The following is a 15,478-nucleotide window of genomic DNA, read 5'->3' as shown; positions in this document are numbered from 1 at the left end:
TGTCAATTGTCAAAGCATAAAAATGACTGTCCATACGTGAATTTAAATTAGTTGTCATTCAAGGACTATGTCCTTCCCCTGTGTATTTTTTCGTTTAGCCATTTTGTTTTCTTCTGTAAAACAAACAATTTGCCGTTTCCCTGGGTGTTGTGCTTCTCTCAAGTGTTAATGCTTATGTACAGTAACACTTACAGTGTGGCCTCAGGACTTAATGAATGGAGCAGTTACTCAAGCCATTAGTTTTATAGCTTTGCTTCTGTCACACTGCAGAGTGCCAAATGAATGACCGTAGATGAATCAGAGACTGACTCTTTGATAATACTGTAATAGAGATGCAAACATTTATGAAAACTGAGAATATTGAAAAAGATTATATACTGTATTTGTGTCATTCTTGATATCCATGATCCATAATTATGCATGCATACTTGAATATATATGTAAATAAAAATAATACTCATTTTAATGCATAGATGAAATATATTGATAAATAAGAAGTGTCATTCAGTTTCGTGACCTACTGTATGTCTCAGTGATTGGGCTATTGGTGCAGCAGTTCTGTTTGGCTATCATCTGTTCGTCTTGTTAGCGTCTGCTGATTAAATGCACACAGGGGTCAGGAACTTGTGATCTTGGTGAAAGCGTTTGTCATACCAAACAATTTAGAGACACTTCAGATGATTTATGCTCTCTTGTACCATGATCGGGATAGGTAAATAAACTGTGACTACTCAAAAGAAACATGTTTGATCAACTAGGAGACTGTCTTCGATAAGGAACAGATTACTAACCAGCGGTGTTTTTACATGGCCACTGAGAGAAAAGTCTGTTTGTGTGACTTGTGCGTTTGAGATAAACGCTCAGGGACTGCACAGAGCACTCATTCATTTAGACTTTGTGATAAATTTAGTTGAAGCAAACATGCTCCAGTTTTCATTTTGAACATGCTCGCCTCCCCAAATAAACAAATGATTAGGCCGCACAAAGATTGTAATATTTCAATTTGCTTCATTTGGACTGGGAATGAAATGGAGAAGGTTGTGTAGTCTACAGAGGATGTAACTGTTTCAAAAAAGTTTCTCCGGAGAACCTGAACCAAAGTTTCCCACCACAGTAACCTATGTGGAACGCACAGCCGCTAAAACCAACAGTCTTCGTTTTTTGATCCCCCAGCTGCCATATTACACGTGTCAGTGCTATCCCCTCAAGAGCGACGTTTGGAGGAAATAATGCTAACGACTTTCAAGCTCAAGATCATCAGATGTGGCCATATGTCAACACCGCATTGTTGTCTTTTTCAGTAATACATAAAAAAAAAAAAAAAAAAAAAAAAAACTCTTTGCCTCTTCTCCCTTCAAGAATACTTGGAGTGGTGGCCTATTTTTATTTGACACGACAGAACACATGCCTTTCCCTCACCAGCAGACAGCTCTATTATGAGTAGTCTGCATTTCACTTAATACATTACCAAGTCAATCTAAGCTTTGAATATTGCCAGGTGTCCGTGACCAATCCAGCCCCTTGCGTGGACCTGTCCAAAAATAACACCTTTGTGCTGAGAGAAGCAATCGTTTTTTTGTGCCTTTGCTCTGACAGTTACAATTGAGTTTTGCGGAGAGTTATGGCTACCACTTTGATTAAATCATAAAAAATGGTCTCAGAAGGCTGGGGAAAAGAATCACTTTTGTACTTCTGCCCCTGTTCAGTCAGAATCACTTTTGCTGGATTTATTTAATCCAGTACCTTGTCTCCGCCAGGCTTGGCCTCTGTGATGTTGGGACTGGCATAGGCATGCGCTGTGCACAGTCGTGCCAAGGTGTGTCGGTTCAACAGAGAATTGTTATGTATTGTTTCAAAACCTTTATGTGACTGTTCTTTTTTATTCTACTCACTGGCTTGTTGTGTGCTGCTGAATTTAGAAAACTTGAATGGAGATGTTTTTCTAAGATGTAGAAAAGCATCTACATTCTGTATAACCGTATGTATTAGTTTTTTGTAATGTTAATTGATTATGTTTCAAAAGAGTGTATTTGCACTTCTTAAGGCCTGTTCAACTCAATGCAAGTTAGTTCAAAGTATGCTTCTGCAGTAGAGCACATTTCTCATATATTCCTCGTTAAAATCATAATTGGCCTTTTGAGAACAATTTTGACATTGGAGACCACAGCACACATGTGTATTGTCAGGTAAACAGGAGCGCGCCATGGACAGTCCTCAGCCTCAGTGGAGTCACACTGTCATTAAAAGATCTAATAATGTGTCCATTCATCCTCCTCTGTCCCGGCAGATTCATTTACGTTGCCATAAGTTCATTACGAAAGTCTTATCCTAGTGCTGTTCACTTTGTAATGCATGTTTAAATGCATGTGTAAACTGTGCCTGTCGGTACTGTGTGCCTGAGACCAGAAATGGTGAAAGAAGGCCATTTGTCTCAGTCCAAGGATAAAGGAGACAGTAACAGTATTAGCCAGTAATGCTAATCGAATTGATTCTGTTTATTTACAATGATTGATAGCTCTGCTGTTGAGATGTGTTCCTGTGAATTGCTGCACATCTCAGAGATTTCTGGACAGTTGTGTATGAGCTCTCTGGGTGCTGCTCGCTCGGGTGAAACAGAGTGCTTCATTGTGTTCTTAGCTTAGCTTTTGCTCTGAGACTTAGCGCCGTGGTGATTCACTATACACTCTTTTACGGCAACTTTAGGGTATAATTCCTGATTCATAGTTCTGCGGTCGCAGATTTCATATGAGTACAGTTTACATTTTGACAAGCTAACAGCAATAACAAACTGATGGGCCATTTAAACACTATACGAGCAAGCCAACGTTTTCAAGGAAACTGTGAAGATAAATGCAATACAACACACAACAGTTTGTGATTGTGACCATTTGATTTTCAGTTTCGCTCTAGCATCGACCTTCCCTAAACACAGGCCAGTATGCTTTAGGTTTCCTTCCTCTGTGGCCCTTTGTGGTTTGTGATAATGGCCTTCGTAATGTTACATCATGAGGGGGTGACTGGTCGTAATCTCCCTGCATAGCTGGTGTTAATTGCATTTGTGTAGTCTGTTCTCCTCGTCTGCACCATAATGAGTAGTGTTCCCTTTTCCTCCTGCTACCATTCCATTCCATTCTGAACATGTGTTGTTGTTGTTGGTCTGATCCTTATTTGCCATTTTAATGAATATGTTCGATCAAAATGCCTTAAGCTGATTATGAAAGTGTAAATGTGATATTCTCAGGTTTTCCCTTGTATTTCCCTTGAATCATAATTTGATTCAAAACTTGACATACGATCTTATGTGTCATTGGTATGGTATCATTGGTAGCCTATCTTATGTTCAATTTTGGCAAAAACATCCTTTCTGCCCCAATTACTTCATTTGTCTGTAATGCACTCCAAAGGGATTTTTTTCCCTCATCCTTTTGACGCAACTGGAAGTTAGCACGTAACTAAATCTGGTACAAAGCATCTTTCTTCCCTTATGTGGTCAATGTTTTGCTCACCTGAAGGAAATAAGCGCCATCAACTAAACCGTACTAAACTAAAGTAAACTAAACGAACCTCAGCTAAACTAAACTAAACTCTTTGTCTCATCTCCAGGAGCAGGAGGATGAAGAGGAGGAGGAGGAAGAAGAGGAGAAGATCGGTCAGAAGGTAGAGCTGGAGGACGACCTGCTGTTCGAAGAGGATTGCCAACTAGACGAGGGGGAGCTGGTAGAGGAGGGAGACGAGGAGGAGGATGGGGAGGAGGAGGAGGAGGAGATAATGAAGGAGCCGGAGGAGAGCACCAAGATGAAGATCTTACGTCAGATCGCCGGCTTGGCATCCAAACTCAAGGAGATCATTGGCAATCTAATTACCACCGCCGGGAAAGTGGTCGTAACCATATTACTGGGCCTGACAGGTACAGCACGTCCCTTTTACAGGGGAACATTTGGGGACCATTTGCAGCCATTGGATGATGTGGTAGAACATGAGACATAACATGCAGCAACATTATTAACATCTGTCTGGGTTGGCATGGTGACACAGTACCCAAAGCTACCCTGTATGTAGCCCTATCATCACAATTGGCAGTATCACTGCATGCATTGCAAACTTGCAGACTCATGTATGTAATATCTTTGTTGCAGAAACATGATTAAAAGAACATATTGGAGACTGTGCCTTACATCAGTGTAAATTGATGGGAGATGAATAGTTTATTTACACTGTATCTAAAGCTCAGGCTCAGATGTGCAGAGACCAAATGCTACTCACTTTCGTCATACGGTGTGCTGTACAGTCTTATGCATTATTATTGATTATGAATGATTTAGAATAGGCTCTATCTTTTTGTTTTTGTTTTTGTTTGGGTGTTGGGTGTTTTGTTGTGTATTTTCCTTTGCACTATATCAAGCAACCTTGGGTTTGAGAAAGGTTCTAAATAAATGTAACTTCTTCTTCTTACTATTATTATTAGTATTATTAATAATAACAATAATTAGTAGTAGTAGTAGTAGTAGTTGTAGGGGTAGTAGTAGATAAGTAGTAGTAGTAGTAGTAGGCTATTTGGTCATATTTGAAGGGCCAAGCACAGGCCTGTATGAAGTTCCTTTCCCCAACTGTGACTGTGTTTCTTGTGTCTGCAGGGATCATGCTGCCCTCCCTCACCTCTACTGTCTATTTCTTCACCTTCCTGGGCCTGTGCACCTGGTGGTCATTTTGCCGCTCGTTTGACCCGCTGGTCTTCAGCTGTCTGTGCGTGCTGATGGGCATCTTTAGCGCCGGCCACCTCATCGTGCTCTACCTCTACCAATTCCAGTTCTTCCAGGAGGCCGTGCCCCCTGGAGACTACTATGCCAGGTGAGGGCAGCAGTACTACCACGGGCACCCTGGCATCAGATCAGGGCATTAGCCCTCCAATTTGGTTTTTACAGTGCGTTGTCTACAGTCTTGCTTGTATTAAAAGTAAAGTATTAGTAAAAGTGCACTTAAATGTGTATTTGTGAATCAAATATATAATCCAAGACAAATGCCCCAGTGTTAAATATCATATGCATTTTCTTATTCAAAATTCTTGAGGTATAACATTTTTATTTTTTTATTAATTTAGTAAATGTTTTTGTCCAAAGCAACTTACATACCGGTATGTCCCTAGAGCCACTAGGGGGTTAAATGCCTTTTAGGGGCACAATGGTGTAAGCCAGGAATTGAACACACAACTTTTACTGCCTACCGTTTGCAAGCCCAGCTACTTAAACACTATACGCTACCATCTCCCATACACGGCCCTACTGTATATGTCATGCATACTGTACATGCTCATATCATGTTATTTGCTTCAGGGGGCTTGTGTTGAGATGACTACAATGGTGCAGTTGGATTTTCAGCTGTCAACTTTATGGATATTGGTGTTCTTTGCCAAGTTTACAACTTTCTATATACAGTGTACCTTTCAGCTCAATCTGCCCTATTTCCTATTTGTGTGGAATGACAGGCCCCAAATTCACAAAGCCCTGCCGATTTCATGCAGGTTGGACCAGCGGTTTCTGTTTGACTCATTTTTGGCTGGCACATCTTGTACTGTAGCCTACTATGAAAGACATATATTTCATGCAAATAACATAACTTTTACAGTATGGATTCCTGGAGAGACAGTGCATATTTCGTTACTGTGACCAATGAGATTACGGAGCGCGCACAAAATTGGACGGAAGGATCTAAGAAGTCTGGAATCCAATCAAGGGCTTGTGCTATGGGTCGGAGACATTGTGTGGGGAACTGTATATGTGAGAGACGGTGTCTGGTGACCGCGGGCTTCAATCATGCCTGTCATGGTTGCTCAGTAACGTCCAGCAACTGCGCCAGCGGTTATCACCGTAGCAATCGCGGTCGGCGCGAAGTTGAAAGGCGGATGCATTCCTCTCGGAGGTGAGCTGTCAATGAATGCAGCTCAGCAAGATTAAAGGCGGTATAAAACATGTGCGTTGTCGGGCCCGATCCAGACAACACACAACAGTATGTCAGACATCTGCTCCGGCCACTTTGGTATGTTGTATTTCACTCGTCTTCATGGTTTTACCGCCGTGACCAAAGATGTGGGTTGCGTAGAGAGGTTTGGATCAGATGGGAAGTAACATGGAGTAGTAAGTGTATTGTTTGGGAGCTGTGAAAAGAAAAAACGCTGAGATCTGTTTGAATTAAAGCTATTATATGTGATACTAGACTAGTGTATTGATTATGAGTGGAATTAGCCGTCTCAGCTGTCATGATCCCTACAAGCAGGTGTTCTGAGGAAACAAATTAAATGTCTGTGAAAGTCTCTTGGGCTCCATAATCAGCAAAGAAAAACGTTAGGAAGTCCTACTGTTTGGAAACTGTGAGGGTAGGGGGTCCCTAGTCATGGATTAAGCCTTGACCCAGAGCTTCAATGAAGATCTCCACTGAAAGAAGAACACTTAACCTTTTGAATAGATAACAGAGAGAGAGAGTTTAAATCTCTCTCTCATTAAACAGCTGTCACCGCACAACAGAGCTTTCAGGAAGAGTAAGTGGTCTTAGGGGAAAAGTGCAGTACATGTTGAAATGAATAAAGGTGAATGTAAGTTTAATCAGTGCGAGTGATTCATGGGAGGAGAATGCATGAGTGAAATAATGAGATAATATCCACCCAAACATCCTCATACTCCCCGTTTCCCTCCTACTTGGCCCGCCACCCGGGCAGCTCTAACTATCCCTGTGCTCATCCTACCTCTGGGCCTCTGTGTTGCGTAGAGGCAGAGGAGAGTAGAGGAGAGGAAGAGGAGAGGAAGAGGAGAGTAGACATGAGAGGAAAAGGGAAGAGAAGACAGATGGGAGAGGATAGGAGATGAGTGAAGATGAGAAGAGAGGAGAGGAGAAAATAAGAGAGTTGAGGAGATGAGAGAAGAGGAGAAAAGAGGAGAGGAGATAAGAGAAGAGGAGAAGAGAGGAGAGTAGAGGAAAGAGGAAGAGGAGAGAAGAGGAGATGAGAGAAGAGAAGAAGAGAGGAGAGCAGAGGAGAGGAGAGGAGAGAGGAAGAGGAGAGGTGGCACCGGCAGCTCCAAAAGGGCCCAGGTGGTTCCCATTATGGCGAGACCGCTCTTGGCCCTCAGTGAAATTACACAGCTGGATTCAGGGAACTCTACACGAATCACAAACAAAGCTCAAGAGGGAGGGAGAGAGAGAGAGAGAGAGAGAGAGAGAGAGAGAGAGAGAGAGAGAGAGAAGGAGGCCGAGAGAGTGAGAGAGATGTGGGGGAGTGAAAGAAATCAAAGCTGACTTTAAAAAAAAAAAGCGTTACGAAAAAAAGGCATGTGAGTAAAGTAGATGCAATTCATCTAAATTAGGCTTGGATCAGAGAGCTGCAAAGAGCAGTGGTGGCTCAGGCCAGAGTGAGAGAGAGAGAGAACGAGAGCGACAAGCTACGCGGGACTGCTCTGCTCTGTGTAACACTCGTCCACACCGGTAGCATTGTTTTCAGAGGGGCCCCTAGCGCAGGATACAGGGCTAATTGCGCAACTGTTGTCTCTCGTTAAAATATAGCTCACACTGTCCCGGCCAAATCTGTAGCTGACAACAAAACACAAACACTACAGCAGCACCAGCTGTCGGAGTGGCTCACACACACTTAGGATCACTTTTGAAGCCGTCTGAGGGTGTCTCTTTTGCTTCGGAAGGTGTCAGAAAATACTTACAGGAGCATGCCGGCGATTCTTCACATAGATCTCTGTTTCTTGAGGTCACTGAGTGCTGTTGGTTTGAAAAAAGTCAAAACAACTGGTTCAACCTCATGAACATGCCACCAGAGTGTAGCACTGTAGCTCTAGCTGTTGGCTGCAGCAACTTGAGCTAGATAGAACCGATTGTTTTCAGTTTTTCAGTTTGTATCAATAGTACTCATGACTATGAGGAACAAAGATCTGTGTGGAAAATCACTGGAAGTCCCCTTTAATGCATCTGCAGTTTTCTCAGACTTTAAAAACACACATCGAGTGATTAAGATTTTCAGGAATTAATTTATGGATATTTTGTCAGTGTTCTCCATCTTCATTAAGTAGTCTGCAAATTGCATGTTGCACTGCGATCCTTGTAAATGGCACAGAATATGTATGGTTAAAAGTATAAGATGTATTTGACTTCGCTTCAGACAGAGTGGAGTTACCAAAGTGCAACCCAAAGGCAGATGGATGATGGTGCTTTCGAGAATCTGATAAGTGAGAGGGGATATGGTCAGACAGCCAAAGATTAACAGAAGAAAATCACAAAATGTGTGTGTACAGCAAGCCAATGGCTTCCAGGCTTCTTGATAAAACTCATCACGGCCCCACACACACACATCGTGAGGATTTGGATTTGGTTCTTGGTGGACTTAATGGTTTTTGTTTCGCCAGACAAAAGTTGAAAAATATGAACCAGGCCTTTGACGAAGCCACCACTAATCGCTCTAAGCGAAGAGCCGGGCCCTGCTTAACGACCTGCCTCTCTGGGGCTGGAGCAAAACGGTCCCTGACAATCTCCTACAGGGCACAATCAGGAGCGGCTTTGTAATTCAGCATTTGTGGTGAGGACACAGTTGTGATTACACCCCAGCCAAAGCCCAAGTATGTGTGTGTGTGCCTGCGCAAGTCTTTTACTGGAGTCCCCAGAGAAGCAGTTCTGGAGAGAGAAAAATGTTAATTCAGAAAGACTCAGATTAAAACCAAATGGTGGCATGTTTGTTTGTGTGGGTGCGTGTGTGTGTATGTGTGTGTGTGTGTGGAGTGAGGGGGTGGGGGGCTGGGGTCACACAAGATGAGTTTTAGTCAGGCAATACTGTATGTGAATTGTGTGTGAGAGCTTGGCTATGATTCTGTCTCCGTTTCTTTCTACATGTGAGCATTTGTGTATGTCCAGTATGTGTGTGTGGATGATTGTGTCGGCTTCACACACTTTTTTATCTTTCATGATTCAGTCACAGAGATTTCCTCCCAGCAGACCGGTGCCTGCGCTTTTAATTGGTTACGCACAGGGTGGCCACTGGCAGGGCATGCTGTTTACACCTGCCCCTATGTTTTTATCCTGTTTCCTGTTACACACACACACACACACACACACACACACACACACACACACACACACACACACACACACTCTCTCTCTCTCTCTCCCTCGCACACTCACACACTCACTCACACACACACACACTCACACACACACACACACCCACACACACACACACACACACACACACACACACTCTCCCTCACACACTCACACACTCACACACACACACACACACACACACACAAAACTGGAAGCATGTTGCAATCCCATCAGCGATGGCTCCAAAATCAAGCAGATGCATTGTGGACTGCTGCTGTGCCAGATTCCCCTTTCTCATATCCCGGTCATGGTGATTGTGTTTGTGCCGTATCAGCATTCCAGAGGCGGGAAAACCACCGAAAATCATTTTGGTCAGTCCGCGCCACTCGATATCAAGTGAGAATGAGAGCCAGTGTTTGTGTGCATTATGTGTGTTGGCACCTCACGGTGCTTCTCTATGCACTGTTAAAGAGGCATCTGGTGTGTGTTTTCTTCAGGCTACCAGTGAGGGAAAAGAGAGCAAAACAACTGATGGAGGTGCTCGAGGTAGTTGCAAATCTAAAGCTGAAATACACCTTTTAGCTCAGCTGATGGAGGTGTTCGATGTGCTGATTCTGATTCTGATTTGAGGTGCTGATTCTGATTTGAGGTGTTGATTCTGATTCTGATTCTGATTTGAGGTGCTGATTCTGATTCTGATTTGAGGTGCTGATTCTGATTCTGATGTAGTTGCAAATCTAAAGCTGAAATACTGTATACCTTCTAGCTCTTGGATAGCTGATTCGGTTGAGGCATTTCGCTGACAATTGTATTGCACCACATTGAACATGTTACTTGTTAATTGACTCCTTTTTAAATGTTGATACGGGGTTACACACATATTATCTTACTAGTTCAACCGTGAATCAGACAATGCATGATGAACCAATTGTTAAAGTTCAAGGTAAAGTTGACTGGTATTGACCCAGACAGGCTGTTTTGTCAGGCCTTGATGTTACCACTGCTGTCGTGTTCACATTGAGTGAGGACAGTTAGTCTTAGGCACGTGAGCTCATGTATACATCCCAGATGCATGGGAGGGTGCTCTCTAAATGATCTGCCATGATATAAACACTAGTTTAGGATCAAATGAGAGTATTCAAATGTCCAACAGACACCAGGTCCTCTCTGGTTGGTCCTGCTCCTTACATCCCTCAGCTGATCCGCTCTGCTCTGCTCTGCTGAGGGAGATATATGCTGCTGCCGTAAAGTTTTATTCCTACTCCTCTTCCCACATGCCAGAGCACAGAGGGTGGTCATCTAAAGAGAAGGAAAAAAGAACGTTTGGGAGAGTTTAATTGAGCCAGATCAGCTCAGTCTGGGATTCCTCTTTCAAAGCATCATCTCAGTCTGATCAGCACCAGACACACTGCGGCGAACACGTTTCTCGTTTTTAATATCCCATTCTGCACACATACTCATCTCATTGTAGTTCAGTGGAGCCCAAAGCCTCATCTCTGGCTGTATTGTGGGCTTTTCATCAATCCTGGTTCCCATCAAGTACTGTATGTTAAGATTAGAATTCTAATCATGTCCAAATGTTATTCTAATGGAAGTGTTAAGCGTGGAAATTGTTGTTAACTCACTACTGACAGGATTTTAGATTTCATGCTATTTAGATGTCATAAAAGCATTGTCAGAATGCATAACTACCATAGACACTGACAACTCATAATACCATATGGTCCCACACCATTGTTGTCTGCTTCAACTCTGTGACTTTGCATATATTTCATCTGTTTATTTGTTTGTTTGTTTGTTTGTTTGTTTGTTTTCCTCCTCAGTTTGTTTGGCATCTCCCCGGTGATCCAGATTAACTGCTCCCACACGTGGATGTTCAAGGTCAACCCGGCGTTGCCGTGGCACCACTTTGTCAACCCCATCATGCTCCTGGTGCTGTACTACACCCTGGCCACGCTGATCCGCCTGTGGCTGCAGGAGCCGCCGGAGCCGGTGGAGCCGGTGAGCCATCGCCAGATTGTCTCCGCTTACTGCTAACGAGCCTCTTGCTCCATTGTCAAATAGTTGGGTGAAGTGTCACGACACAAATAGCAAGTGCATTAGCTTCCCTGTGGGAGATCACGGTATACCAACAGTGTCTGGCTGACTGTGCAAAGTTAAACACGGCAGAAGATTTTTGAAATCGAGCCTCAGTGTGTTCTTGTATTGAGTTTTTTTTATTTCATTTTGAGTCTTTTTTTTATTTGTTGTTAGGCATTGTGGCATAACATCTAGTCTCATCTATCTGCCTCAGATAATGAAAGCTGTAAAAACATTTTTTTAAAAATCACCTGAGGAAAAAAAAAACCTTCTCTATATATAACTCAGTCTTTATAGCCCTCTTAAACTCTGGCTTGATCATTTGTCAGTTAATTGCATGGAACTCAATTCCCCCATGAATAAAACGTCCCAGCAATAACATCGCTCTCCTTGACGTTTATGCGTCAGCGCTGAGAGGTGCAATGTGCCATGCCACTGGCCTTACAGACAGGGCTGGTGGGGACGCTCCTCTGGGGTTATTGTGTGTTAATTGGCATGTGATGATGGCTGTGGCACTGCAGGAAGACCGGAAGAATGAGGAGGAGGAGGAGGAGGAGAAGAAGGAGGAGGAGGAGGAGGAGGAGGAGGAGGAGGGGGCTGAGGAAGAGGAGGAGAAGGAGCTGAAGAGTAATGACGATTTCAACACGGCAGAAAAGAAGAGAGAACTGTGGAGGATGACACACTACAAAACAGATGAGAGAAATGTACACGAATATACCCCTATGCACATGCAAATTCTTTAATACAGTATAGGCTACTATTCTACACTACTGTACTACAAGTACAGCAAATACATGGCCAATGTGTTCAATCTACACAAACACACCTAATGCACATATAAATGCTATAGTATGCTTTGCTATACTTTACTATGCTATAATATATGATATATATAAGCAAGTACAGCAAATATGTGTATTATCAAATGCTGAAAATAGTATGTTAATGATGTTTGTATTAGGTTTAGCTAATCAGCCTGTATTGTCTTTAGTGTGGAAAAGTCTTTCAGATGGATTCCATCATGTCTCAGTTTCCACAGTTTCCACTGTGTGAACCAAGGGTGGAAATGAAAATGTGAAGATGTATACACATCTACCAGCCACCACTAGCAGATGTTTGGTCAAATTCACCAGTTACTCAGTATTAAAATATCACTTTGTGTCTGACATCTACAAGCCACTCTCATATTTTATCACCTTTTGGCTGGTGGCTGGTGCTAATTTCCATCCCTGGTGTGAACCGTTTGTTTTACTCCTTCGCCGTGTGTGTGTGTGTGTGTGAATAAACTGTCAGAGTGAGTTATGAGTGCAATAACCGTGTTGTGTGTCTCCGTATTTATGACTTTATGTATTACTTTATGTTTCAGCTCATCTCCACACAGGATGGCTATAGCACTCCAGAGGTTTGTACATGAGTTCCTTTATTAATAGTGTGTACAGGTGGTCAAGCCCCAATTTAATAGTTGTTTTATGTAATCACTAGAAGGAAGCACATATTATGTACTTCATAAAGGTCACTGATTTGAAATCTGCAACATGCACTGTTAAATTAGCAATGTTATTTTGCCTAGTAGTTAAATTAGCATTAGTTTGTGTAGGACAGTATTTACTCATTGTGTGGTGTGTTGCATGCCATACAAATTACAGCCCCAAAAAAAACAAATTTAAGCACTTTTACATAACATGTAGCATAATATCATTAAACTGTGCTTACCGTGGAAACATTTTATGGTGTTCTCACAAATGACCCTGATGAGGGTGTAACGCCAAAACGCTGGTAGAATAAACACTTGAAGCATATTCAAGTTCTAAATGTGCCAATTTGTGACACTTTTTCTTGACTCAGTGTATTCTGTACCATGCCGTGGGCACTGGGCACCTCAGAAGGTGTGCGTTTACAGGGCACTGAGAGAGAGAGAGAGGGAGAGAGAGAGAGATGGGGGGAGAGAGAGATGGGGGAGAGAGAGAGAGAAAGGGGAGAGAGAGATGGGGGGAGAGAGAGAGATGGGGGGAGAGAGGGAGATGGGGAGAGAGAGAGAAAGAGAGAGATGCCCAGATGGGGAGAGAGAGAGCGTTTACAAACAACGAACAAGCTCTCACAAATCGACCAATGAACGGTCTCTGAATGTGGATCCTGTGTGCACCCAACCACAGGTGTTGATTGTGACCTCCAACGGACTTCCGGTGACCTTGAGTTCTGGCGCTCCTCATGAGAACGGGCCCACAAGTCTGGATCTGTATTCCATGCCGGAGTATGCGCCGGGCCAGTCTGCATCAGACCCAGGTGAGTTGCCTCAGTTCTGTACGTTCTCGCTGATGACTTGGCGTTCTGGGAAACTGTAGTTGGTTTTGGATTTTCGGGGGATTGGAAAGAGATGAGGGTGTTCATTCCAAAAGTGCCGTAGTGGTATTAGGTGATTCATATCCTCCTTCACTCACTCACACTCGCACACAACACATTATGTTCACACACGCTCTCTCTCTCTCTCTCTCTCTCTCTCTCTCTCTCTCTCTCTCTCTCTCTCTCTCTCTCTCTCACACACACACATGCACGCACACACACACACATACATTACATACTCTTTCTCTCTCTTACACACACACACACACACACACAGGCAAACACAAACACACAGGCACACACACACACACACACACACACACACACACACATACACAGTCTCTCCTCCACCCATTCTGACCTGCTTCTGCTGTTCCAGAGCGTATGGACGCCAGTGTGTACGAGATGGAGCGGCCGCTGAGAAGCGACTCGTCGGAGGCTGGGGAGGCTGGGGAGGAGCGCCAGGAGGGGCAGATGAGGGTCAACTCAGCGGTCAAGGCCGCCGCCTTCATCATGAAGCAAAGCTACATCTGCGCCCTCATCGCCATGATGGTGAGAGACCAGCCCCACACTACTACACAACAGCACACACTAACAGGGAAGCTACTGTACACCAGGCCGTCACTGAAGCGTTCCGCTCGCGACACATAAAATCCATTTTAGAAGACTGACCTATTTCTGAACGTACGCACTGCTATAACATTCATGCTTCCATTGATTATAGTGGAAGTTAATTGTCGCAGCTAATTTAATGCTTCAGTTACATGCCTGGTGTACTGTAGCTTCCCTGTGACACATACACCTCCACATTACCCCACACATACAGTACACTATAGACACGTTGCCTAAACAATACAATATGGAGGTCCACAAGACGGCTGGAGTCAAAGATCAGTCACACAATATGGTGGATGATAAAAAAAACTGGCCAAGCTCTAACCAACTTGGACACATTTCTGAAAAAATGTCAAATGTTACGTAAAGTCATATGACAATATAGAACAACTTAAGATGATAGCATAACATGATGATCACAGAGTGGGTCTTAGTTGGCATAGATAAGCTCAGACACGTAGCCTAGCCACACAGACAGACATTTAGAGACAAATTTGACAGGCCTGGTTACTTGATATCACTGAGTTGTCTGTTCGTGTGAAAGTTCTCCTGAGGTTTGAACAGACATTAGCCAACAGAAACAGTATCCCGAGCGGAGCCTCTCGTGTCATGGCCATCCTCCTGCTCCCCCCCCCCCCCCCCCCGGTGGCACACTTATTCACGCCGCGGCCCCCCTCTTCAGCGCTGGCAGCTCGTTTAGTCATTAGCGGTGACGGAGCATTAGCCGGCTACCACACGCCTAATAGGGTAATGCATGCCATGTGCTCTACACTGCCGATAGGGTAGCCGCCCGTCGACACGCTAAGCCCTTCGCCCCTGCCACCAACACGCCAGCCAGCCTGTCTGTTGGAGTTTGGTTGGGCAAGGGGATAAGTCTAAAGCTGGCATAAGGCAGGTCTTGAGGCCCTGTTGAATGATGCCTGGGAAAATTACCTCCCCTTGAGGTTTTCTGTTTTGGCTTGTATTCCACTCACAGCAGACTCAGATATTACTGTACAGTTGCACGCAACAGCCATAGAGCTCTATGATCTCTGTACATTTCTGACACAGAAGAGGTATAGCTCCTGCTATATAGTCTATACAGTTGTAAAGCCACATTGCAAACATTGTATGTTGTATATTGTATATGCTGGGTTGAGTATAATTCATTTCTAGTAGGTCTCACTCAGTCAGTGAACCCTGTGGACTGGGCCACCATGCTGCTCTGACAGCTCCGATTTATACGGGTCAGAATGTTTCCTGGCCGACTACGTCAGGCGGCCAAGCCCATGAAATGGAGTAGCGCAGGTTTTTCAGTGACGGGAAATAAGTCACTGGTATGAAACATATGGCAGCAGGCGTGCTGGTGAACCCTGAA

General features: G+C 43.8%; 1 protein-coding gene across 1 annotated transcript in view; it reads left to right on the top strand.

The window, feature by feature from the left end:
• LOC134066549 (piezo-type mechanosensitive ion channel component 2) overlaps positions 1-15,478 on the top strand; it is a 60,075-nt gene that overhangs the window by 6,604 nt on the left and 37,993 nt on the right. Inside the window, exons 2-6 of the mRNA XM_062521913.1 lie at positions 3,604-3,907; positions 4,635-4,848; positions 10,911-11,088; positions 13,320-13,449; positions 13,886-14,058. Coding sequence (XP_062377897.1) covers positions 3,604-3,907; positions 4,635-4,848; positions 10,911-11,088; positions 13,320-13,449; positions 13,886-14,058 — 999 coding nt within the window. The remainder of the gene's footprint in view (positions 1-3,603; positions 3,908-4,634; positions 4,849-10,910; positions 11,089-13,319; positions 13,450-13,885; positions 14,059-15,478) is intronic.

The sequence above is a fragment of the Sardina pilchardus genome, chromosome 19 (genome assembly GCF_963854185.1).
Source record: "Sardina pilchardus chromosome 19, fSarPil1.1, whole genome shotgun sequence".
NCBI classification, from domain to species: Eukaryota; Metazoa; Chordata; class Actinopteri; order Clupeiformes; family Clupeidae; genus Sardina; species Sardina pilchardus.
This window is presented reverse-complemented; position numbering and strand designations above follow the sequence as displayed.